The sequence below is a fragment of the Macrobrachium nipponense genome, chromosome 40, assembly GCF_015104395.2.
Source record: "Macrobrachium nipponense isolate FS-2020 chromosome 40, ASM1510439v2, whole genome shotgun sequence".
Classification (NCBI taxonomy): Eukaryota; Metazoa; Arthropoda; class Malacostraca; order Decapoda; family Palaemonidae; genus Macrobrachium; species Macrobrachium nipponense.
In genome coordinates, this window is record NC_061101.1 from 31,903,504 (window position 1) to 31,929,939 (window position 26,436).

Genomic DNA, 26,436 nt, shown 5'->3' on the forward strand with positions numbered 1-26,436 from the left:
TAACCTAATTCCAAATACAGGCGGCCCCCGGTTTACGGCGCATTGCTTAGCAGCGAATCAGCTTTACAGCTGTCATCAAAAATATTAATTTAAAAATAAGACACTTAAGGTATTTTATGGCACAATTTTTGGTTAACAGCGCCACTAGCGCCGTTATGTCTAACAAGTTCATACTTTTGTAGAAATCCCGTTCAGACCATAAAGGTTATGCAAATGATATTAACAAATTTTATGGAAAGTTATTACATAGGTATTAGGGTAAAATATATGCCTCTGACGCTGTTCTATGCCAAAAATATCGAGTTACTTAAGTGCAAATTTAGCTATGGATGTGTCGATTTATAAATGTTCATGCTTTTACGTTTAAAATGTGCATGAAAATGTGTTATGTATAGGGTGTTTTTATTTCTGCAAAGAAATATGATACAAAGGGAGCTTTTGAAACTGCCCTTCACGTTATCAAAGAGGAATTTTTTTCTTGTTCTTTCTTATGACCCGCCTTCTGCCGCTCTTCCGAAAACATCGAGTTAAAAAATTTAAGGATCGATGTGTCGATTTCATAAATGTTCATGCTTTTATGTTTAAATTGTGTATGAAAATGTATTACGTATGAAAATGTATTACGTATGAAAATGTATTACGTATAGGGTATTTTTATTTCTGCGCAGAAATATGATATAAGGCAGCTTTTGAAGCTGCCCTTCACGTTACAAATACAATGTTTTTCCATGTTCGTTCTTCTAAGCCGCCGCCTGTCGCTCTTCCGAAAATATAGAGGTAAAAAGAGTGCAAATTTAACAACTGATGTGTCGATTTTATAAATGTTCATGCTTTTATGTTTAAAATGTGTATGAAAATATATTATATATAGGGTATTTTTATTTTTGTACATAAATATGATACAAATTAAGGCAGCTTTTGTAACTACCCTCCATGTTGTCAGAGGATGTTTTTTCATATTCGTTCTTGTCCGCCACTGTTTCAAAAAATGCATGGTGGTATTTTATTAATTTGGGAGCTAATTATGACTCATTTTGTTAATGAAACTTCAGATTTGTGTAATAATGAAACTTCAGCTTTTTGTTATAAGTTTTCATCCATTTGTGTTTAAAATGTGTATTATAAAATACTACGGCAAATCTAAGCCAGTATTCCACGGAGCGGCCAATGTTTTGGTTTTGAAATCAGCTGATGGCGAATACGAGTTTGTTTCGCCATAATTAACGCAATTCTGAGCATATTTTCTTGCTTCTAGTTAGCATAAATGCAAATCTAGATACTTGACTTATATGAGAAAAGGTTATTTTTCCTTATACGTGTTTTTTGGTGGAAATATGAATTGAATATGTCTCGTTGTGATTGTGAACAAATTTTTTTTTTCGTTAACAGATTACGTTGGCGGCATGTTTATTGAGTAAAAAAATTACGTGATTCCGTTCGCAATTTTCCTTTATATCATCGTAATACGAACTTTATGTTATTTATCTTATATCAGCCTGAAACCAACAGTAAAATGTGTTCTTTCAAGCACAGTAGTTTTGATTAAAATTATTTTATCTCAATTTTATCTACGGTTGTGTTTGATGGCATACGTTTACTGGAGTTTTATTCTTGTTGCCGATACACGATAATAGTAATTAGCAGCTTGAACAGTTTTCTCAGCTTCAGTTGTAACTAGGTTTAAATTTAATAGTATATTTCAAGATTGATCTTTGATCTATAGCAAATAAAGTTATTACATTAAGATATCTCAGTTCTATTCTGCATAACGTCATTTATAACTACAATAATAGTGTACTATAGTATGATGATTGAAATACAAGCCAAACGGATGTTATCCAATTTGGTTGTACTCAGAAAAAAAGTTGTTTCTCGTTCGGTTGTTCATGGCTGTACACGTTTACGCAACGAGTATAACATTAAAACCATACTTTCATCATTCTCTTTTGCTGTTTTTGAACTTATGTAACTAGAAGATGGGATAAAGTTAGGCTATTGTAATTTGGTCTCTCATAAAATCGTATTATTGTAAGATGGATTATCGTAACTTGAACACTACAGCTACCTGTACACTGTATAAAACCTTATTATATCTTTACATACTCTAGACACCCAAAGGATTAAAGCTAGGCTTTTTTTACTTTACAGTATTTATAATACTATAATGTACTGTACAGTACCAGTATATTCTATAGTACTATACTGCATAAATATAATTTTACTTATTGCGCCACTGCGGGATTACGGCGCCGTAAAATAGTTTAAAAGGTCACCAAGCCTTATCTAACATCATTCACAGGTAGCTGTAAGCAAATCTAATCTTGGTAATACCCTTCAAAATTTGGAAAACCATCACTAAATGTTACAGAATCTGAAGTTTAATTTTTGCATCCTGCAAGTCCCTTCAGCACTATAGATGAGTCTACTAGAATTTTCATTTTGAAGATTTTTGACCCGTGCATCTACTGGTAATATTTGCTACAACTTATCACTTAAAAAAATATCAATCCTATGTGATTTCTGCCAAAAAAAAACATGCTTCACATCCAATTACCTGAACATAGGATGCTGGAAAAAATCCAATTTGGCCGTTCAGTTCTCCTTGGAACCAGTTTGCATCAATTTTTTTTCTAAGATTGATAATTTCCCCCTTTTTGAAGCTCAGGTCTCTGAAATACATAAAAAAAACTAGAAATTTTCCAGTTAACACTAGGAACATACAAAACAACTGGCTAATATTACAGACATACGTTATATGAAAAATCTTGTTTCATAAAATTGGTGATAAATACATTAAAACAATGAGAGAACAATAATCATGAATGTATGTTGATTACCCATACACAGAAAACAATAAAAAAAACATTAACTTGGGATAACGCTTACCTTGCTTCCTTTCTATCATAATTATAGAGGGCCTTGGCACATGGCTGAGGTGTTGTCTGGAATGAAAATATGAAACTCAAGTCAACTGACACAAAACATGACAAAGTAGACAGCTACAGCATTTACCTAGCAAGTCTTAATATACTTCCCCAACTGTGCATTATGTATTTTAAACATGTGTTGCAATATCAAGTAAGTGCCTTATAAGTAAAACCAAGTACTTTATAAAGAAAATCTCATTTTTAAACCTAAAATATATTTTCTCATATACAAACTACTTTACATCATCCTTATCTTCAGTAGCATTCATCATCAACACAACCCAAAGAAGACTCTTTCCCAATGAGTCAGCATCTGGGTCCCTTATCATTTTTATTAAAAATCAATTAAAAATTACATCCCAGTTGAAAACATAATATTGCTCATAGCTTACAATAGCTCATGGTAACATTATTGCTCATAGCTTACAATAGCTCATGGTAACATACTGAGTGTCGTTGTGACATCTTTAAAAATCTTTGTACAGTGGACCCCCCGTATTCACGTTCTCCGAATTCGTGGACTCTCACATTTGTGGATTTCTCTCTGGAACATTTCCCCGCACTATTCGTGGAAAATTCGCCTGTTTGCGGTATTTTTCTATGGGAAATCCCCACAAATTAGTGGTTTTTTTTTATCAATTTCATCATAAAATGCACTTTTTGTGATAAAACTATTAAAAAAACCAAGTATAAAAATTTTTAGTGGGTTTTTCTTGAGTTTTAACTAGCAAAATAGGAGGTTTTAAAATTTTTTTTTTGGGGGGTGGGGGGGGTTTCAACTATTCGCGGGTTCTAACTATTCACGGGGGGTCTGGTACACATCCCCCGCAAATACGGGGGGGACCACTGTATACCTCCACAGGGTCCTCCTAATCCTTTGGATTGTTTCAATGTGGGGATTTTCAGTAAAAACACTCTCTCAGCTTCGACTGTGCAAAGCAGTTTGATCTTTTGACAAAGTCTAATAGGCATGACAAATTTAGAACTATGATTTCACCCTTTATTTCAACGATGTGGGGGTTATGAGCTTTTCATTTGGGAGGATGACTGGGAGAAATCTGGCTGCATAAAAATGAACACAGAATAGAAAACATACAAGAAATAACCTTTTAGCTGTACAGTGACAGAATAAAAATTGTTGAATGAATCTCTAAGAACGCACATTATTATATAAAAGTCATGGTTCTACAAACCCAGAATAATTATACATAGCAGGAAACCAAATATTTAGCAGCCCAGGTAACCACAAAAATAACTTGGTTCTAAATGAGTCAGACCAATCATAGACCTGGTCAAAAGACCAAACTGTTTAACTCAGATTAAGGAATTCAAGAGAAGGATTACTGAAAATCCCCAGGTGGAAAGAAGGCACAGGATTAACTAGGACCCTTTGGAAGTATACAGCAAACAACAGAAGAAACTAATGGCTAGAAGATATATAAAAGTCAATGCCACAAGGGCAATCTTTAAACAATAACAGGAGCTATCATATGCTAAGAGCAGTACAGTGGAACCTAGGTTTTCGTACGCCTTGGTTTTTGTAGACTTTTGTCGACAATATTTTATCTTGGGTTTCATACATTTTCTCGGATTTCGTATATTCAGAAACGCTCCTTCAGGGGCCCACCACGTGACTAGGCCCATACCAAACGCCCAAACAAAGCAACCCATGTTCTCTTGTGACCCACTCTACTTTTGTGTTTGTTGTTTCTTAAGCCTTTTTGTGCTTTTTTATTCCAGTGCAACTGCTAAATAAGCTATCATGGGCAAAAGAAAGTTCAAAGTGCCAGCCCTTCTAAAAATGGTGAGAAACACCATGGAGTTTAAGAAAGAGCTCATAGCAAAGTGTTGGAGGATGTTGCATGCCAATCACAGTGAAAAAATGCCTACAAGTGCTGCTGTTAGTGAATTTAAGGCCAGCAGAGGCTGGTTAGAAAAATTCAGAAAGAGAACAGGCAAAGAGGAGAAGTAACCCCAGATAGTACTGGTAAAAAATGAAGAGAAGTAACCCTAATAAGTCATTGTTACCTAAAATTCTTCCTGACGGGGATTCCCCTTCCAAACAATAACCTCTCCTCCTCCTTCTCTATGTCTTCCATTCATTAACAAGTCTTCCATAAAGGTAAGAGTGATGTTAAATTGTCATTATTCATTTACATTTATTTCTCATTGTTGACTATCCAATAGCAAACCAATACACCAGGGTTTGTTACTACTCCCAACTCCTTGCCAAGGAGTGGAGCAAATGCTATCGAACAGAGGGTTTGATATTTGTATATCAAGTGACCACACTATCAGTATGACTACCTCACTCACCTATATCAGACCAGTCTAGCAAATGACGTGTCTATTCCTTAACCTGCCCGAGGGAAGAAGGAAAGGTACAAGAGAAAGGAGACCAGCCAACTCACTCATTCTCTCACCCACACAATCATCTTAGGTAAAATACAAAAGTGGCCTGTTAAGGGCAAGTATGAGTTCCACAACCTGTTGGGCAGCCACCACAGGACCCAGGGAAAACGTGTCCGTAGATCTATGGGCAACATCCTTAGGAAAGAAAGAGGTGAACGTGGGCTAGCACAACCAAGTACCAGCACTCAGCACGCTATGTACAGCCAAGTTCTTTTTGAAAGCCAGAGAGGGACCAATACCCCTAACGTCATGCGCTCTAGCCTGCACAGACGTGGTGGTGGAATCATCAAGAGCCAAGAATGCCTGTCTGATGGCTTCCTGTGTCCAAAAAGAGATAGTATTCTTAGACACCTCTTTCTTTGTACAGCCTGTACTAACAAAAAGTCTGCGGCAGCCTGGTCTAAGGTGTCAAGTCCTTTTAAGATAGCAACAACAGGGCCTGGACAGGGCACAACAAAAGCTTTTGAGCATCACCACCCACAAAGTCATTCAGTGATGGAATGGAAAACGAAGTGAACCTGTCATCGTGCACAGAGGGATTTTCGACCCGTACCCCTGGTGTGCTTCACCCCATAGCTCAGACCGTGGAGCTCTCCTACCCTCTTGGAAGATGCTAAGGCTAGAAGGAAAACTGTCTTGAGTGTCAAGTTCCTGTCAGATGAGCGACGCAAAGACTCATACGGACTCTTAGTGAAGCTCTTGAGAACTGAGGAACCATCCCACGTCAGAGGATTGAGCTCCCTGGGAGAACTCGACTGCTCAAACCCCTAACTCGCAAGGAAAGTTCCCAGGAAGAGATGTCGATACCTTTAAGGCGTAACACCAAACTCAGGGCCGCCCTGTAGCCTCTAATGGCAGAAACGGACAAATGTTTCTCGTCTCTGAGGAAGGTTAAAAAGTCTGCTATTCGCTGAATAGAGGTTGCGAGTGGAGAAAAACCCCGTTAACGACACCACTCACAGTAGATCACTTATTTACCTTGGTAAACCGCGGAGGTCGACTTTCTGAGACTGCTGGACATATGCCCTGCTGTTCTTTGAGAAAAGCCTCTCGCTCGCAGGAAATACTTGATAGACTCCAACCGTGAAGAGACAGGGATTATACTGACTGGTGGAACCTTTCACATGCAACTGACACAGGAGATCCTGCCAAGGGGTGGGGTATTTCCCTCGGAACCTCTGACAACAATGATAGCAGATCTGGGAACCATTCCGCCTGAGGCCACAGAGGGCTACCAAAGTCATCCTGAGACCCTGTGAACTCATTAGCCTGTTCAGAACTTGACGGATCAAACAAAACAGAGGGAAGGCATACACCTCCAGGTTGTCCCAGGGATGTTGGAATGCGTCCTCTGCTAACGCTAAAGGATCTGGGACCACTAAACAGAATATCTCCAGTTGCAAAAAGGTCCAGCATGGGTCTCCCCCAAAACCTGGAAGAGCTTGTCTGCTACCACTTGATGAAAGGACCACTCTGTGCCTAGGATCTGATCACGACGATTGAGTTTGTCTGTGACCACATTCCATTTGCCTGGGATATACCTGGCTGAGAGCTCTACCGAATTGCTGACTGCCCACTGGTGAACCTCGATGGTCAAGGCGTGAAGTTGACGAGAAACCAGGCCTCCCTGCTTGTTCACATAGGCTACCACCGTGGTGTTGTCTGACATGAGAATGACAGAATGACCCTCTACCTTCTCCCAAATCTCCTTCAGACCCAGGAAGGCTACCTTCAACTTCAAGACATTGATATGTTACTGTTTGTCCTCCAAACTCCAAACATCTGATGCATCTGAGAACAGAAGTAAGTCCAGTGGAAGAGAACAGAAGGGGATACCCTTCGAAAGATTCCGGTCGTCTAAACACAAACGAAGGTCTTCTTTCACTTCCAGAGACAGAGGAACCTTTACCAGGGGTGAGTCCCCCGCCGGAGACCAGAATTCTCCCAGTCTCCATTGCAGAGACCAAAGATGAAGACGCCCATGAGGGACCAGCTTCTCCAAGGAAGACAACACTACCAGGTGTCGATCTTCTAGACTGCTGCTGGACATGGGGAGGAGGAAGAGCCGGACGTCACCGAGATGCACCAGTCTGTCTTTGGTGTCACCCCGTCGCCGGTCTAACGCATTTTCGAGCTCAGTCCGAGGAAAAATAAATTGGGACTCCAACAGATCACCGTTTCTCAATGCCAGCAAGGACTCTGTGTCAACTGATCTCTCCATCCTAGATAAAGCCTCATCTCTTCTAATCAGGGGAAGGTTAGCCCATAAATTAACACTGAGGTGAGCCATATATGTTACGGTCATTAGCATATCCAGTTATATCTGAGTTTTGAAACAATACTAAAATACATTCTACCAAGGTGGACGAGTTACTTCCTGCTCTACTGGGTAGAAGTAAACAATCACAACAACTGCTGCCTCAGATTCAAGCACATGAATGGTGGCTTGCTTGTCGTGGATTTCGTCATGTTGTATTTCTAGTAGATAAAGTCCCCAAAATTGTGGTATGATACATTAATTTGCTTATGATATGTCTTTTGTACCTTTTTGATATGTTTTTATTTGTACCTTTGATATAGCCAATGGCATCCTAACAGTTTTGTAGGACATGTGGCAATAGCTTCGAAGGCATTAGCCTAAAAGTGTTTTTCTTTTGTTTCAGTTCTACTCAATTAATAGCTCATGGTTTATATAATAAAGTAGTAACTACATAAAGGACCATGGAATGTTATTGATACCCAATTTGAGAATCAACACCGAATTGGGCTAAAATCAACAAATAAATACAGAGCCACGTACTGTCCACAACAAGGACAATATACGAAAATGCCTTGCCTCCGGACTGCAACAGACTGGCAAGCAAGGATGCACTCACCAATCCTTCTGGGGACCTGTCAGAAGCTATCTTGGCAATGACCGCCAATCAAAAAACCGTCTGCAACATGGAGGTTGCCATAGATTCCAACGCAGAGGCATCCTGTGGAGACAAGGACAGAGCCACCAACCTCACCTGCTCCAAAGTCAATCCCGGCTTCAAGCGAATGACGTCCGGGTTAAGATGATGCGACATCAAACTGCAGTTTGTAGCATAGTACTTCCTATGTCTCATGAGAGGCGGGGGTAGTAGCTTGGCAGAGCCATTAGAGTGAAGCGAAGCGTCCCGGTCCGAAACAGAGGCACTAACCTTATGTAAGACCGACTGGACGTGCCCCCGACAAGGGAAGCTGAAAAGATGATTTGGGATCCTGCATAGCTCCCAGCAAGGCTTCCAAGCATGAAAGAGCCTGAGTCCTACTTTCCAAATTGTTGAACCCTCGAATGAGATCGACAACTGAAAAGGAAGACAAAAACTCTTGCGTGTCTCCCTCCTCCTGCTGCAGCAACGGAGATCATTAAAATTAAAGAAAGGATCAGCAGCCAAACAGCCCGAAATACCAACTAACCTGTCTGGGCTGGGTCTATGCGCCAGCTCCCGTGACGAACCCACTACAACACTAGGAACATCACTATGTACTCCTCCAACAGATGACTCTTTAACATGTCTGCGAACGGTCATGGGTGTGGCAGACGTACGAACGGGAGTTGGAGAGGAATCCCGAACACTTGAGATAAAAGGAGAATCCCCTGGAGTAGAACTCCTGGAAGCACCAGGGAGAGGGGCAGGCAAACACTCCTGCTGCTCCAACTCTGTGCTCACCACCTTCAACCTCATAAGACGAACCATTGGGAAGAGGCAAAAACCTTTCCATGAAGGAAGAGTGGAAACTATCCAATGCTCTCTCTTGCTATAAAATGACTTCCACTGCTCTTTAGGCCATACACGGCATTCCGTGCAAGGATTCGTTATAGTACAAACATTAGAGCGGCACCTGCTACACATGATGTGGGGATCAGTCGCTGCCGAAGCCAAAAACGAGGAACATGGAAAAAATACCAAATTTGTAACTAATTTGTATTTTTCATAACTAACAAACCTGAGGTCTTAACATTAGGATTTACTAGCGCCAAGCTGGAAACCGGTAGAATTAAAATTACACTTGTGAGATCCAGGGACTATTGGCATCTATACTAGGTCACAGGGCATGTATACCCAGAATGCCCACGGCGACCTGTGACCCACCAGTTATTTTCCTACCGCCTTTAAGATAAGACTTGTTTACTGTCTATCTGATTTAAAGCCGGTTTTTCAGTTTGCCCGTTTTTTATCCATTTCATTTTTCATTTCTTATTACTTTTTCTTTCTCCGAGTGTGCTCAGTGTGAGTGTGATCGGTAAGAGTGTATAAGTGGTATGATGGAGATTTTTGCCTCAACATCCGTTTCGAAGAGGAGACAAAGGAAATGCCCAGGAGTCAGTGGCTTTCCATGTTCTAGATTTCTAACTTCGGTGTCAACGGATCCTCATCCAACGTGTAGTAGGTGCAGGGAAAACGTATGTACGATTACTAATCCATGTTCTGTTTGTCGCGGTTGGTCGGTGGAACAGTGGAAAAAGTTCTATGAGAAAGGCCAATACAAAAGGAAGGTGGTGACGCCATCTTTGGATGACCAAACCTTACCGGCTTCTTTTGTATCGGCAATAAACCAGGCTGCTCCATATGTTTCTCCACCTGCTTTTGATTTGTCCCATACCCCTTCGGTTTCTCCTAGCGATTCATTATCGGAAACGTCAGGAGGGGTCTTGGGTAATTTTATGCATAATATGCACGCTCCTTTGCTCCCAGCAGGTAGAGGGGGAGCATCGCCATCTTTGTTTCAGACACCGGCTCCCGAAGCGCATAGGTTGGACGGTACGTGGTCAGCGCTAGGCCTACCAGGCGTACCAACCTTGGATGGTTTGCTTGCGCATTATATGGCATCACGGTTCCAGCAGGGTCCGGCAGCGCTGAATGTTCCTCATCCCCCTGGCTTGCAATTTATGGGAAATAATGCCGCGGCTACGCCATCAAATTCGATGTTTACAGCGAGTCAGAACGTGGGAGGTAGTTTGGCAGCAAACGTGCGGTTGCCAGCAGAAGCTGCACAGTCTCTCCCTACGAGATTGGTGACATCACAACATACATCACACACCGATATGGCAGGCGCGATGACGTCACAGACTGCTTCTCGGCCTATTTCGCTGCACCCAGACTCAAAGACGCCTTCTGACTCGGCAATACAAACTGTAATGCAGAAATTACAGGATATAGAGAAGAGAATTCCGGGGCACACACGTTGATGAGGCCAAGAAGGAGCAGAAGAACCCATAATAACAGCCACACACACACACACACACACACACACTAAACACAAACGAAACGGGCAACGAACCGGGTAAAGGCCGAGAGAGGTCAACAACAACTCTCGCCCAGGCTGTTAAGAAAAAGACTGACGCGGTGGCGTAGCTGTGTGGTCTTTGACCACTTTCTCCTGATTTACGCATGCGTTGCCGGATATCACAAGATTCCATGCTTTCATCTGCGTTTTAACCAGATCCAGCTAGGCGCTAGAAATTGTCCTATTATTAAGACCGAAGGTTTGTTTGCTTATGAAATATTATTATTGTATTATGTGATATCATTTAATCTTATTAAACTTACTAATACAATATTGATATTTGAAAATTTGTAAATTATTTTTGAATCATAAAAATGAAATTAGTCATGAAAACAAAAATACACTAATTAGTGATTATTTATTGTCGGAAAAACCAGCAAATAGGCGAATTCCCTGCAAATAATGGGTAGATATGGTCCAGAGAGAAATCAGTGAATCCGCGAGTCCGCGAATCCAGAGAACGCGAATACGGGGGCCCACTGTATTGTGAAAATAGTTCACATGTAAAAATATAACAAATCTTGCAGTTCTTAGAAAATCTAACAACAGAATAAATTGAAAATTATGAAGATTCACAAAAAATTCCTTTCATTGATTTATCTCTTGAAAATTTACATTTGTTGTTGCTTGAAGCTTGACATTCACTTTAAAATATGTGCAACTTTTAGTGATGACCTGCATTCTCTGCATAAAGGATGAATGATTATTCACCGAGTATGTATGGGTTAACAAGTGTGGCTGATTTAAGGATGCGATGAAATTACTTCAATGTAGTGTTACTTTTGGTTTGAAGAATTCCATAGTTCAACCATGGGTTGAGCTGGTTTCATTTATTATTATCCATTACATTATATTCCAAAAAGTCTGCAATTTATTAGACATGATGGATTTACAAGATGTTAAATAATCATCGACAAAGATGGCTACTTTGGACCTGGTCACTGTAACTGCGACTTTGGCAGTTTTATTGGCAAGGATACGACATATTTGGTCATTTACACCAACTTCATATAATCTGTGAAACGCAATCTTAATTTGCTGCAAGACAATATTCATGACAATGGTTCAGAAAGGCTTCAGTAGCATTTCTTCAGTGACTGAAAATCAAAAAAAAGTTTCTGAGGTGGCATATTTCTAATGATCATAAGCACTGAATTAATTGCTCTCAGTTCTGCTGTGAAGGCAGAAACATTGTTTGATACAAGGATTGGTTTGTTTTACTGGGTGAAATAGAAGCAAATCCTGTATCTGTTAGAGATTTGGAACCATCAGTGTAAACTGCAATGTGCTGATAGTCCTCATAGTGATTCACTAAGATGACTGGCTCTCATCGAAAAGAGAGGAGGATAGTTTTCCATGATAGATAATGACAGTAACATATCTTTCTTTCAAATAACTTTTACAGGCTTGTATTTTGACTGAACTTCTGAAAATTCTTAGGTAACATTGCAAACAGTGGAGGTTCATTGCTTTCAACTTGTAATGCAGACTGATAGTCCTTCATAGTTTTTTTTATGTCAAATCATGAACTTTTTCCAAATCAGAAAAATATTACATCACTGACTATGAGTCATGACAACACACTATACTTAGCCATAATAAAGGCTAATTAAATATGGATTCTTGTTACTAATCTGACTGCTGGCAAAAAAAAAAATACACACACACTTCCAAGGTGATTTCAATACCACTATATACATGACATCTAAATGTGACTAAAATTGGGAAGTCACATAACTTCAGTGCCTTTATACTAAGCACTTGAATACCTGGGAAACGGAGACATTCACAAATAGAAATTTAAATTAAGATTACAGATACTACAGGATATAAAACAGGTTAATGTAGACTATAACTAATATGATGGATATAAATACCAAAAAAAAAACTATACAGGCAGTCCCCAGTTGTCGGCGGACTCGGTTATCAGCGAGCCAGTTTTATGGCACCATAAAGGGGAGAAGTTCCAGTTATCCGCAACATAAGGCACCTTATGGTGTGCCATAAGGGTATACTTAACGCTCAGATAATCTGTTATCAGCGCCATAAGCGCGATTATGGTACCATAAATTGCTGAGTTTCGGTTACTGGTAGTTTTTGCTTATCAGCACAACCCCAGGAACGGGACCCCCACCGATAACCGGGGACTGCCTCTACACCAAAGCCAAGCCGAAAAGCTTAGTCATCTAGACTAGCAATAAATTAACAAGTGCGAATTCTAGAGCAACCAAGATCAAAATAACAGCCAATTTATTTAACAAGATTAATCTTGAAGTACTGAAGAAATAGGTGAAGGATACATAGCTGTTCATAACAAAAGTCAGTACAGGCAGTCCCCAGATTACGGCGGGGGTTCCGCTCCCGGCAGGACACTGGAAACAGAAAATCGCCTTAACCCAAATCATCATAATTATAATGGGAATAAATAGCAATAGCGCTGTAAGTCTGGGTTACAGCGCTATTAAGCAGGTCAACTGCGCCATGAGGCGAGCGCCTTAAGTCCAGAACGACTTAACCCGAACCTGATGGAACCTGGGGACTTCCACTTACCAACAGCTGCAGAAGGGCACTGACTGTGAAGTTCAAGTAAGCAATACCCCTTGCATTTAATTTAACCCAAAGGACTGAATAAAAAAAACCACCAAAAGTTAGAAAAGAGCATATTTAGGCTACATTGATAAGAAAAAGAAAACTGACTAAAGAGGACAGTGAACTGATTAAGTTTTGGAGAGTAAGCCAAAATGTTTGTCAAGTCAGGTCCATACATACACATGACTGACCATTTCCAGCTAGTAGGGGGCCTTTGAAATGTGGATGTGCTAACCAGTAAGGTGAAATCTCCTGGACTATTTCTGGAAAAGGAGCTAAAATACCTGACAGCAATCACAAAGTGATCCGGTTTTATGCCTAAGCATATGAAATTCAAAGTGACATTACAGGTTACTTTCTCTCCTGACCAGGAGTAAAATTTATTTCTTGCTCATATGGAGCAAGGTATTGAAATTCTTTACTACAGGCAGTCCCCGGCTCATGACGGATTCGGCTTATGGCGTTCCTAGGTTACAATGTTTTCAATTATATTCATCAGATATTATTTCCAGGTTTACGGCACATGTTCCAGGGTACGACGGTTACGACACCGATTTGACACAAGAAATATGACTAAAAAAATGCAAAATAATCAATATTTGAAGATTTTTTTGATAAAAAAATGCAATAAAAATGCAGTTTATATAGTTTTTAATAAACAAAAAGCATTAAAAGTAAGGTTTTCTTAGGATTTTCGACGATTTTCCAGCTTACAACGATTTTCAGCTCCCGACACATCTCAAGAACAGAACCCCGTCGTAAGCCAGGGACTGCCTGTATCATAAACTCTCTTGTAAAAATCAAAACAGATGCGAGGGGCATAGATCTGCAACACAACCCATAATTCAAAGTTAATAAGATTAACATTACATATTACAAAGGCATAAGTAAGAGAATACTGTATACAACACAAACTATACATTATACTCGTGAACAGCACTTCACCATAATATATGATGACTATTTATTTGCAAACAAAGAATGATATATGTTTAAGTAAATAACCTTGACCATAAAGGAGAATTAAATTATCACATTGGTAATTAAATCAAATTAAAAACCATCATCAAAACGAAATACAATCACCTAAATAAAATAATCTGTCACAGTGAAAAATAACTAAGTAGTGAAGTAAGGTAATTACCATTAGTGACAAAACCAGTGGGAACCAGTGGGGCTTTGCCCTACATACCAACTTCAATCATTCATTATGCCAAATAACATTTTCAAACCATGTTTATTTAACTTATACTGAGAACAGTGAAGACATGCATTTAAAAAGTAATGTTTTGCACCCTGTAAGAACACCCTGATACACGATGTAGGACTGCATTTAAATTTAATATAAAACAAAAAAGTAAAATATATCATAATAATCACCTGTCTATGTTGATTTCCAGTAAGCAGTGATGTTGGTGGATGTACTGTTGATGCTGAAGAAGAAGAAGAGGTAAGCCCTAAACCAAGATGTGAAGGACCACTAGATAAAGTAACACCTTGACTGCCATTTCCTTCTCGACCTAAAGTTCCTGTGACTCCTGAGGTTCCAATAGTATTAATATTTCCTCCATACACATTTCCATGACCTTCCCCTTCCCCTCCACCAGCCAATCCTGTCAGACGGCTACTAGAGAAGAGAGAAGTCTCTAAAGTGGCAGAAAGTCCTGTAGTACTTGAGGCAGATGAAGTGGTAGTATTGGCAACTGAATAGCTTTGAAGTGTAGGGGGAGGTGGTGCTTGAGTGAGAGGTGGACCTTCAACCACAGGGTCTGGCCGACCAGGAGGTTGGCTAGGATGAGGTAATATATGAAAAGGCTTCACAGACTGATTTAAAGCAGCCCTTGGGGCACTTTTCATGCTCTCTAAAATACGCATCAATAATATATTTGGTGGAAGTCGTCCAGGGCGCAAAAAAAAAACACCTCTCTGATACAAGCACACGGCATTCTGGGACATCTTAGCTCCTGTAAAAGAAATGAAATGCAAATGACATATAAAGTATGCAATCATATCTTTAAATAAATCACTAAAAGTAAAAATGAGTTTGTTTCATCACAAAATCCATCATCATCATCATCATAAATGTCCACTTCTGCTGTCTTCAAATGTCCCCAGATTCTATGCTTATGTACAATGGATGGACACTTAGTAGCAATACAATGCACCACCTGAACCATCAGGAATCCATCAATCACCCTCCTCCCTTTTGAGGACTGCAGTGTTGTTTAGCACTGAACACTGTTCCCCAGGTTGTTTCCTCAGAGGATGCCATTCCTCAGCACTATTCTAACCAGTACCTCACAATTCACTGTTCTTTCCTGGAATTTCCATTTCTTTCTCTTCATAAGAGGAGTGTGATTTCTATGCTTTAGCTAGTATTTATCCATCACTGGTATCTACCTCTACATTGCCAGCTTTGGGTGATGCTAATTGTATAAGCGTATTTACATATATAATTGATTGATACTGTATAGGAAAGTTTGGTCTTATGACCTGGTACTGGAGCCATTTGAGTATTCAGAAAACAAAACTGATATACGTACTGTATTACTAATATCATAAAAAAAGTCAACAGCTAGTCTTGACCCTGTTAATATCCTCATCATTTAAAACTTACTTTATACTGCCTTCACTCAGCTACATGGCTGAGGCAGTCCACCAATAAGTGCTCTACAGTAAGGGGAATATCACGAAGATCACACTGTGGTCTATCGCCTCAGAAAATGAATTCTTTTTTTTTTTTTTTTTTTTTTTTTTTGCTGAAGACCACATAGGCAATTTCATGACATGTTTTAAGTGTTTCCCACAAGTTAAGACTGGGATAAATTTTTAAAAAATACATGGACTGTTGCTCAGGTATTTGACATTTCACCTATAACTGCAACTGGTGAGTGAAATTCAAGTTCAGTTCTGGATTTGCAGACTTACCTATTAACAAATTTTTTACATGGAACATATATACACCTTATACATGAAAAATTAGCATATTCCTGGTATTTTTCAGAGAAATATTCACTAATTACTAGATTTTCATATAAGTTTTGTGACTACTATGAGATTCAGAGCCTTTGTCCCTGTGTTTTTCCAGAATAAATTTTTTTCTGTCCATTTGACAAAGATATTACTTAGTCATAGTATACTTTACATCCTAATTTTTGGCAGCATTCTTTATTACTTACATGAGAAAAAAGTATAATCATAAGAGTATTATTATTATTATTAATAGGTGTTAGTTTTTCCAGACCTCTGAGTCTCAAGTAGACTCTTCTCGGGCTGGTTCTCAGGGATCAATCCTGAGGGAAAAAAAAAAAAAAAAAAAAAAAATTAGACTTTATTTGAGAAACCCGTCTTATTTAAAAAATTTATGATTTTATTAATTGAAAAATCCCTGCTTTCCGCAAGAATATTTTTCATTTCTGAACTCCGCAGATAAATAGATCTTTGCTGGGTCCAATTTGGGCACTCAACAAGCAAATGCTGTACTGTCATGGGTATTTGACATCTGTTACATTTCACTGGGTCAGCATGTGGTGTTGACATCAAGTGACCATGTGAGAATCTTGTGTGTCCTATACGTAGCCTTGCTAGATCACCTCTTTTGCTCTTTCCTCCTGTGAGGATGTCCTCCATACATAGACTTCAGTTTTTATATTTTTAAGTTTGTTTGTTGTTGGCACCGAGGCCCATTCTTCTTTCCAATCCTGGTAAATTAATGTTTTAACTGATTTTACCCAGTCTGACACTGGGGCATATTAAATTGTTGGAGGGATAGTGCAGGGCTAATTTGGCAGCAGAGTCTGCATATTCATTTCCTTTTATTCCCACGTGTGCTGGGATCCAACATATTTCCATTGATATTCCTGATTGGAGGAGTTGATGAATTTTTATTTGAATTTCCTGTACTATTTGGTTTCCTGATTTATACTATCCTATTGCATCTATAGCGCTACGTGAGTCACTGAAAATTACAGAGACACTTGCTTTTGCCTCAGATATCATATCTAGAGCCATCTGTATGGCTGTGACTTCAGCAGTAAATACTGATTGGATATTGAACGGTAGGCTTTTTTACTTAACATATTTTTCGAATATGCAGATGCTCCTACTCCAACATTATTTTTGGAGCCGTCTGTATATATCATAAATTTGTCGCCTTTCTTCTAATGTGCTCCAAAGCATGTTGGCGGTACATTTCCGTACTTGTCATTTGTTTTTTGAGTAGGTAAGACAGGGAGGTACATATCTTTACTCTATTTAAAATCCATGGTGGTGGCAATTCCATTGGTGGGTGAAAAATTGGATTCATATTATGTATGTTCATTATGTATCTAGCTCTTTTGGGAAAGAGCTTGTACTATTAACTGCTGTTACTTGATTACAGTTTTGGAAGCAGTAAGTTGCAGGAGACGATCCCGCTTGCATTGAAAGACCTCTTTGTATTGATTATTAAATTACGGTGATGTTTTAAGGGCAAAATACCTGCCTCCACCAAAAGTGAGTTTGTTGGGGACGATCGGAAAGCTCCTGTGCACAATCGCACGCCTTCATGGTGCACTGCATCGAGAGATTTTAATGCAGATTCTGAGGCGGATGAATATATTGGACAGCAGTAATCTATTATGGATAAGACTGTTGCCTTATATATCATTAATAAAATGTCTCGCTTTGCTCCCCAATTAGTGTGTGATAATTTTTTTAATATGGCAAGGGCTTTGATGCCCTTGGCTTTAATGTATTTGATGTGCTCTTTCCAATTTAAATGTTGATCAAATATTACTCCTAGATACTTGATTTTTGTACAAAATTGTATTTCAGTGCTATACAGATGCAGTTTGATTGTTTGGTTCTTCATCCACCTTTTGTCTTTTTTGTAGAAGACGATTGCTTTTGTTTTATCAGTTGAAAATTTAAATCCAACTGAATTTGCCCAAATACATATATTTGAAATGGCAGTACTGAGAACTCTCTGAGCGTGTCTCAGATTACTACTCGTTCATAGTAAATGACAAAGTCATCAACATATAAACTGTTTTTTACACCACTTGGTAAATTTATAGTAATGTCATTGATTGCTAAAGCAAACAATGTACAGCTCAAGACACTACCTTGAGGGATTCCTTCTTCCAGTTTATAGGTTACTGAGTAGGAATTTTCTATTCTTACTTGAAAAGTTCTGTTTGTTAAGAAGTTCTTAATAAATATTGGTAAGTGGCCTCTTAGTCCTTGGAGTGGAGTTTTTGCATGATGTTATGTTTCCATGTTGTATCGTATGCTTTTTCTATATCAAAAAATATAGCTACTGTTAATTTCTTTTGTTCAAAGCCTTTTTTGATATGATCTTCTAAATGTGTTAAGGGATCTAGGGTTGATCTGCCAGCTATGAACAGATTGTGTTGGTGTTAAAATGGATTCTTTGGTTATTACATACGTTAATCGTGCATTAACCATTTTTTCTAAGATTTTGCATAGGCAACTTGTTAGAGATATCGGTCTATAATTGGATGGATTACTTGCATCCTTTCCTGGTTTGTTTATTGGAATAATTATGGCATGTTTCCATTTATCAGGAAAGACACGTTTTAGCCAGATACTATTGTAAAATTTTAATAAATATGATTTAGCTATAGGAGCTAATTTTTCTATCATTTCAAATGATATTTTATCATATCCTGGTGCAGAGGGATGACAAGAGTTGATGGCATTATCTAGTTCATCCATGTTAAAAATATAGTTATATTCCAGGTCTTCAAGAGTTTCAAAATTGAGTATTATATTTTTCTTTTTGTTTTCTGATACTTTGAAATGTGTATCTAGGCTGGAGTAAGCACTGATGTTTTCAAAATGTTTCCCAATTATGTTTGATATTTCATAAGTACATGGTATATTTTTCCATTTAAATGTATTGCACTTCTTGGAGGTGTTATATGTTTTCCATTGATTTTCCTTATCTTTTGCCAGACATCCCTTGTGGATGTGTTTGAAGATATGTTTGAGACATATTCCTTCCATGATGCGATTTTTTCAGCTATTACCGTTTTTCTAAATTTGGCTGTATATTTGTTTATTTATAGTGGTTTAATGTGGTTAATTGTTATGTGTTGTTATAACTATTTTGTTTAATATGTTTATACTATAGGGCATTTTGTTGAGTGATTTAAGGCGAGTTTTGAGTCTGTTTAGATTGCGACTCAATATATGTTTTATTTTACTTAATGTTGTTAATGTTGGATTCCACCATGGGACAGGGGATTTTGTGGAATGTGTTTTGGTTTTTGGAATACTTTTATCTGCAGCATTTATTATGAAGTTTGAGAAGGATTCACATGTAGTATTGTGATCTTCATTATGTGGGAATGGTGGTATGTTTCGTGTGTATAGGAAATATTTATCCAGTTAGGCTTTTTGGATATTATATCTTGTAGGTGGCAATATTTTGACATTACTTAAGTAGTTCAGAATGATTGGGAAATGGTCACTTGTGTATGAATCGTCTAGGACGTTCCATTCAAATTTCTCCGCTACATCATTTGAACATAATGAAATGTCAATTGAAGAAAAGGTTAGGTGTGTATTTGAAAAATATGTTGGAACTTCACTTTCATTGAGACAATACAGGTTGTGTTTCATTATAGTATTCTCTATGTTGATTCCGGATGTGTCAGTGGGGTTATTAATATCCCATAATGGATTATGTGCATTAAAATCTCCTACTATAAGTAGTGGTTTCTGTATACTTTTGCTAATAAGTTCAGAAAATCACTGAAATTTGCATTGAAATTTGGTGGTTATATAAATTACAAATAGTAATTTTACTTTTATCAGGCATATACAGTTTAATTGATGTTATTTGATATGGCATAGATGGTATGTCAACAGGTTCATATGTAATGCTATTATGAACGTATATGGCTGTGCCTAATTTTCCACCGTCAGTTGGTGAATAACAGGCAATTTTATAGTGTTGGATATTTGTAGGGTTACTTCCTATATGTTGTAGACATATGCACATTGGGTTGTGGTCTCGTATGATTCTTTGTAATTCACCCAGACGTAGTCGGGTTAAGAGACCATTTATATTCCATTGAATGATTTTATATTCCATTATTGGGAGGAATTGGTGTTAAATTCTGTAAATTGATTGCTGATTTTACTTTATCTCGTAGTTTATATGCATTTGAATTTATTTGTGGTTTTTTAATCGTTGTATTTGTATGTTGGTTATTAGATTCTGCAGTTGTTTGTTTTTCATAGTTGGATATTAATAAGTCTATTTTTGAATTTATAATTTCCTTTTTTGTATTTTAAGGATTCAGAACATAATTCGTTCTCATGTTGGTGTGTTAAGGCGGGCACCTCCTTAATTTGGTAAAATTGGTCAATACAATTTCGTACTGTGTCCTCTGTCTTGGTAGTTAGTTGGTTATATGTACTTACAAAGCATTCATTACAACCACAAGATGAAGCATGTTGGTACTGTTAATTATTGGTTCAGAAGTTTTTGGTCTAGCTTTAGAAATTTCTGGTTTTGTAATTCTATTGTTCCTTTTCTGTAGTGATAAGGACTGTTGGTTTGAGGGGTTATTTGTTTTGTTGTTGTTAATGGGATATTTCGGTCTTGTGGATGGTTGGGGGGTGATAGTTATATTTTGGTTTGTTTTAATGGTATGATTTTCATTAGTATTATTTGATGGAACTTGTAAATAGTGATCTTTACTGTCCAGATGTTGGCTGTTTGATTGAGATTGAGGGTAATTGTGTATTTCCACTTGTGATGAGGTTAGTTTAATATCCTTTTTAAAATGTTCTCCTGGTGTAGTTGGAGTCTCTCTGGATTGATTGTAATTTTCAATATTTACCTTTTTTCCCTTAGGTGGGGTTCTTTCTAGAATTCTTTTCTTTTTGCCAGTTCGATTATCATCATTATTTAATTCTTCTTCTATTGGAAGTTCTTTTCCATGGATAACTGAATCATCTATGTTAGTGGTGGTATTGGTTGTTGTAATATCACTTTATTTTGTGTTTCAGTATTATTGGTATGAAATCAGTTTCCCTGTTTATACTATCTTGTTTGTCATTGTGCTGTTTGATGTCTTGATTTTTAGTCACATTTGAAAAGGTGGGGGTTTTGGATGGATTGTTAACGCTTACTTTTAGCTCAAGTCTGGCTTCCATGACTGACATTCCTGTCCTATTTATTAACAACTGAAGTTCTAAGTTCTGTGTTATATTGGTAAAATTGAACACTCCTTAGATTTTGCGTGATGGCTAGTCCACAATTAATACATTTTGATTGATTACAGTTCAATTAGTGGTATGGTCATCTGATGCACAGACTGCACATATAGCTTTATTACGGCATCTTTTGTATGTGTGTCCATACCTTGAGCACTGTGTACATTGTAATGGTTTAGGAACAAAAGGACGAACTTCTCTATTTTGTCCTAGAATTTTTATTTTAAATGGTAAGTCTTGGCCTGTAAATTTTATTTTGGCAATGTTGATATTTTTTACTTTTATCTTTCCTACTTGAAATAGAGTATATTTCTAAATCGTGGATATTGTTATATCTCAATTTTAGGGAGTCTAGCAATAGTTGTTTTGAAGGAAGCTCCTGCTCGCTATTGTTTTCGTGGCTTGTAATTATTACCTTATATTATTTATTTCTGTTATACTTAAAAAGGCAGTGGACTGCTTTTTATTGGTTACTTGGATAAGCCATTCATTGTCTTGATGTGTCTGCATTCCATGTCTGTGTTGGATATATGTTAAGTAATTTGTTTTTCTAGCATCGCTGCTGAGATTTTGTTGTCAGCTTTGAGGACTAGAAATCTTGACCAATTATCTGGTCCAAAGAGGTCATCAAAATGTACCAATGTGGGATTAAGTCGGTAATTTTTGTTTCTTTTTGGTCTTGTTTTATGTATGTTGCTTGTCTATTATGATTTTTATATTTTTCTGTATTGCTGGGAGGATTATTGTCTCTAATTCAGAATTATTGTTCATCATATATGGTTCCATTGTTACGATATTGGAGTTTACCAATTTATGTTTGTTTGTTTCTTTTTTATTTATGCACTCTATTTGGTTTTCTGGCTCTGCTGCTTTACTTGGAACAGGGTGTTCCTTTGTATCTTTTATAGTACTTTCACTACTTGTGGCAGTACCTAGGAAATTCGGGAGTGACGTGCCAATGGTCATCAACTGTGCCGTAGTTTTTTCATCATGGGCCCCAGGGGTACTCAAATCATTTATTTCACAGTTCATAAATTTTGAGTTTTTACAACATCTTGAAAAGATATCATTGGCCCTTCGCGAAGTTAAATCTTCTGCCAAAGGCACAAGTGAGAAAGGACTCCCCAAATGTCCGCATCCCTACCCTACCCCAAAAAGGGGATGGCATAACATGATTAGTATGGCCCAAGTGTAAGCAGAACCCGCTGCTAGGACTAAGAGTATTATGTTAATACAATTATCCCCATCCTAATCACATTATGGGCAAACTGGATAGAATGCCGAGAGTTCTATTCCTAGAACCAGGCCCCCCCTGGAATCCGTGGTCCAGCTCCACAGAATAGTTCCGCCTGAAAAACAGGTCCGAACATTGTCGGGTAGATGATGGATCTACCACAGTTCTCACTATTTAGCTTCGGATTTAACTCCACGTTAAGCCAATGATATGTTTTCTCATTTATTTGCTTTTATTTTAAAAATTTTGGCAAAAAATGGAAAAGTCCACATAAGTTTACTCGAAAATATATAATGTCATATGGGACTCTTGGGTTCGAACCTGGGAAGAGATTCCTGAGGTTCGAGAGCCCCCTCACCACGTCAAGGTGGTCCCAAAATGAGGGGGAATCATAAGAGTAAAATAAAGCAGGCGAAGCAGTTGGCAGTTATGAAAAGTCATTGCCCCCGATTGCAAGACAGTTTTTGTGACTCGACTTGCACAATTATTTAGAAGTGAGGAGGCCTGTGGCAAACCCTACGTAAGCTTGAACAGCCAAATGAAGGCTACCAAGTTTTGTCATTTGTTGACTTCCATTAGGTGCAGAAAGATAATTATATATGATCTATTTATTACAATGATCGTCACTGTCACATTAGGAAAAATATTAAAGGAGTTACGATGAATGCCAAAGTTTCCTTCATTTTGTTAATTGATTTTTAATTATATAATTTTTCTATAGAGAAATAGTGATAGAAAGTAATTTCTCAGATTACTTGTGGAAACCCTTTTAAGGTTTCTAGCACTTGAATATATGTACTACTAATACTACTACTACAAAGTGTAACCAAAGAGTATTGGTTGTATTTCACTGTTGTCAAGTTAATGATGTCATAAGTTACATTATTATACCTTCGAAAGACATTCCTCTGAGTTTGCTGGCGATGTCTACAGGAGTCGATGTTACTTCCATAATTACCAGAATTATGCAATTTTGTAATACAGAATACAGTCAAAAATTAGGTAGGGATGTAGGATACCCTGTGACAAAGTGTCATCTTTGTCCGGTACGTTAATGAAATTTTATTCCGGAAAAACACCGGGACACCAGCTGTGATCTCATAATGAATGCATTTTTTGTGATAAAACTATTAAAATACTCAGGTTATTGAGGAGTTATGTAGTGGTTGCATTTGACATTCTCAAGGTCACTTGAGAGAGAGAGAGAGAGAGAGAGAGAGAGACTGGTTGTTTTGGTTGTTGTCTTGTTAGGTTGTTTGCGTTCATTGGAGGCAATAGGAAGGGTTTGGATGTTTTGTGTATTTGCTGTATAGTGTTTTGTGTTTATTTGTTGCTGATAAGATAGTATGAGGAAGGTATGTCTGTGGTTTTCCATTTTGAGAGAGAGAGTGAATGGTGTATGGGTAGTGAATGAGTGAATTGCTTGTTGGTGGGTGGTTGGATTCATCTGCGGACTCGGTCACAGAGCCTTGAGGGAGTCAGAAGGCATTGGGAAAGTCAGTCTGGTCAGAGGTAGTGAGTTGCTGTTGTATGTTTTCTGGATTGTTTTGATATTGTGTAATTGAGTTTATTGTGCTTGTATCTGTCTGAAGGTTGTTGAGCTTATAAGTTTCTGTTGTTTGATTTGTGAGCTGTTGTGTTTGCGAGTTTAGAACTCTTGATGTTGATAGCTGCGTGTTTGTGTTGAAATTGTTGTGCTTATTGAGCTGTGTGAAGTTTTGGTGTCATGTGTGTTTGTTTGTGCTAGTGATTTATCATGCTTTGTATGGCCTTGGTGCTTGTTTGTTTGGTTTTGTTTTTTAGTGTTCAGTGGGAGTTGATGATAGTGGTTTGTTGTTTGATGTTAATTCGCTACTAGCAGTGGAGTTGTTTTTCGACGGCCATATTACGCTGAAAGCACAGCTTCTTGCCCTGATTGTGTCAAGTTTCCTGGTGAGTAAATGTGTTTGAGATTGTGTTTTTTGCCTTGCTGAACCAAGTGTCCTGTTAGTAATTAAAGTAAAGTAAAGAGGAAAGTGTGGCTGGGGGAAATTTATAAGCCAGGAGTGGTTAACGTAAATATGGGGAGGTCTTGCTTGCTTTTGTTTTTTTTTAGCATGTGATCCTGCCACAAGATATATGCATTTTTGGTACAGTCATACCCCTACATACGAAAGGCCTTAAGTATGAAAAATCCAGGTCAAGAAGGCAAAGACGAAGATTTGTTTGCTTCTGCATACAAAAATAATTCGGGTCGCGAAAGGGTGTACTGTAAAGTCCGAGATTCACCCGGGCCGCCGAGAACAATTTTAAAACTCACGCGCCGCCAACTCAGTAAACTCGCCACCATCCTCCCACTCTACCATTGGTTCCTGACGCTAGTTACCCCGTAAGATCCTGCTCTCCAATTGGTCAGCATCTATACCATCATGCCTCTACGTAAGGGAGTTCCTCGACCATTTCGTTTCGGCAGCATTATCATACACACGTGGAATTCGTTTGTTCACGTAGATTTCGTTCGTTAACGTAAATTTGTGTTAGTGATTTCGTTTTCGTTGTACTGTAAGTTACTTTATAGTGTTGTGTGTGAACTTAATTACTTATGTTATTAGCCATGGGTCCCAAGAATGTTGTTGAAGTTCACGGAAAGAAGAGGATGCTTTCTATGGAGACAATGAAGGAGATAATCAAGAAGTATGAGGCTGGCATGCAGTTGAGTGTGATCACTAAGGAGTACAGCCAAAATCCATCGACGATAGGCACCATCCTTAAGCAGAAGGAAGCCATCAAAACAGCTACACCTTCCAAGGGTGTGACTATTTTGTCCAACACGAGGAGCCACGTGCATGATGAGATGAAGAGGCTGCTTCTCGTATGGATTAAGGACAAGGAAATCGCTGGCAATACGATAACCGAGACAGCAATCTGCCAGAAGGCCAGCGCCATTTTCGGTGATCTCAATGCTCAGGGTGAAGACGACACAGGAGAATGGACATCGAAGGCAATCCCAGACTTCCAGGCTTCTTGGGGTTAGTCTGATAAATTTCATAAACGGACTGGCATCCATTTGATGGTGCGGCATTGAATGGTCCAAATTGTTGTATTTCATTGCTTATTGGTCAATTTACCTTTATAATAAAATTTACTGTGGTGTTTTTATAGGGCTTGGAACAAATTAGGCAATTTACATGTAAAACGTAGTTCTGGATACAAAATAAATCAGGTTACAAAGACCACTTCGGAACAGATTAATTTCGTAACCTGAGGCAATACTGTATTCAGAATTTTAGCTAATTGGGGAGGGGGGGGGGGGGGTGTTGTGGTGCACATCCCCATGAATACCGGGGCCCAAATGTAAAAGCAAAATGATATTGTTATGATACAATAAAGTTTGTTCATACTTACCTGGCAGATATATATATAGCTGTATTCTCCGAAGTCCGACAGAATTTCAAAACTCCCGGCACACGCAGTGGTCGGCCAGGTGGTAGTACCCATTCCCGCCGCTGGGAGGCGGGCGTCAGGAACCATTCCCATTTTCTGTCAGATATTTCTAGTGCCACTGTCTCCTGAGGGGAGGTGGGTAGGCACTTTGATATATATCTGCCAGGTAAGTAGAACAAACTTTATTGTATCATAACAATATCATTTTGTTCATGAACCTTACCTGCCAGATATATATATAGCTGAATCCCACCTTTGGAGGAAGGGGGAGACAGACTCGGATTTTGGGAAACAATTCCATTT

General features: G+C 38.3%; 1 protein-coding gene across 1 annotated transcript; it reads right to left on the minus strand.

The window, feature by feature from the left end:
- Nucleotides 1-2,279: 2,279 nt before the first annotated feature.
- Nucleotides 2,280-15,135, minus strand: LOC135212212 (sorbin and SH3 domain-containing protein 2-like). Its single transcript, XM_064245654.1, has 4 exons — nt 14,625-15,135; nt 2,887-2,942; nt 2,555-2,669; nt 2,280-2,303 (listed from the first exon to the last, which is right to left on the minus strand). The coding sequence occupies exons 1-4, from the start codon at nt 15,117-15,119 to the stop codon at nt 2,280-2,282; spliced, it is 690 nt and encodes a 229-aa protein (XP_064101724.1). The 5' UTR covers nt 15,120-15,135.
- Between the last annotated feature and the right edge of the window lie 11,301 nt (nt 15,136-26,436).

Coding starts and splice junctions, on each gene's coding strand:
- LOC135212212 (XM_064245654.1), bottom strand. CDS start 15,119: ATGCGTATTTTAGAGAGCATGAAAAGTGCCCCAAGGGCTGCTTTAAAT. Junction 2,943..14,624: donor CTGGAAATCAACATAGACAG/GTGATTATTATG, acceptor TTTTCATTCCAG/ACAACACCTCAGCCATGTGC. Junction 2,304..2,554: donor TTCCAGCATCCTATGTTCAG/GTAATTGGATGT, acceptor ATTTGCTTACAG/CTACCTGTGAATGATGTTAG.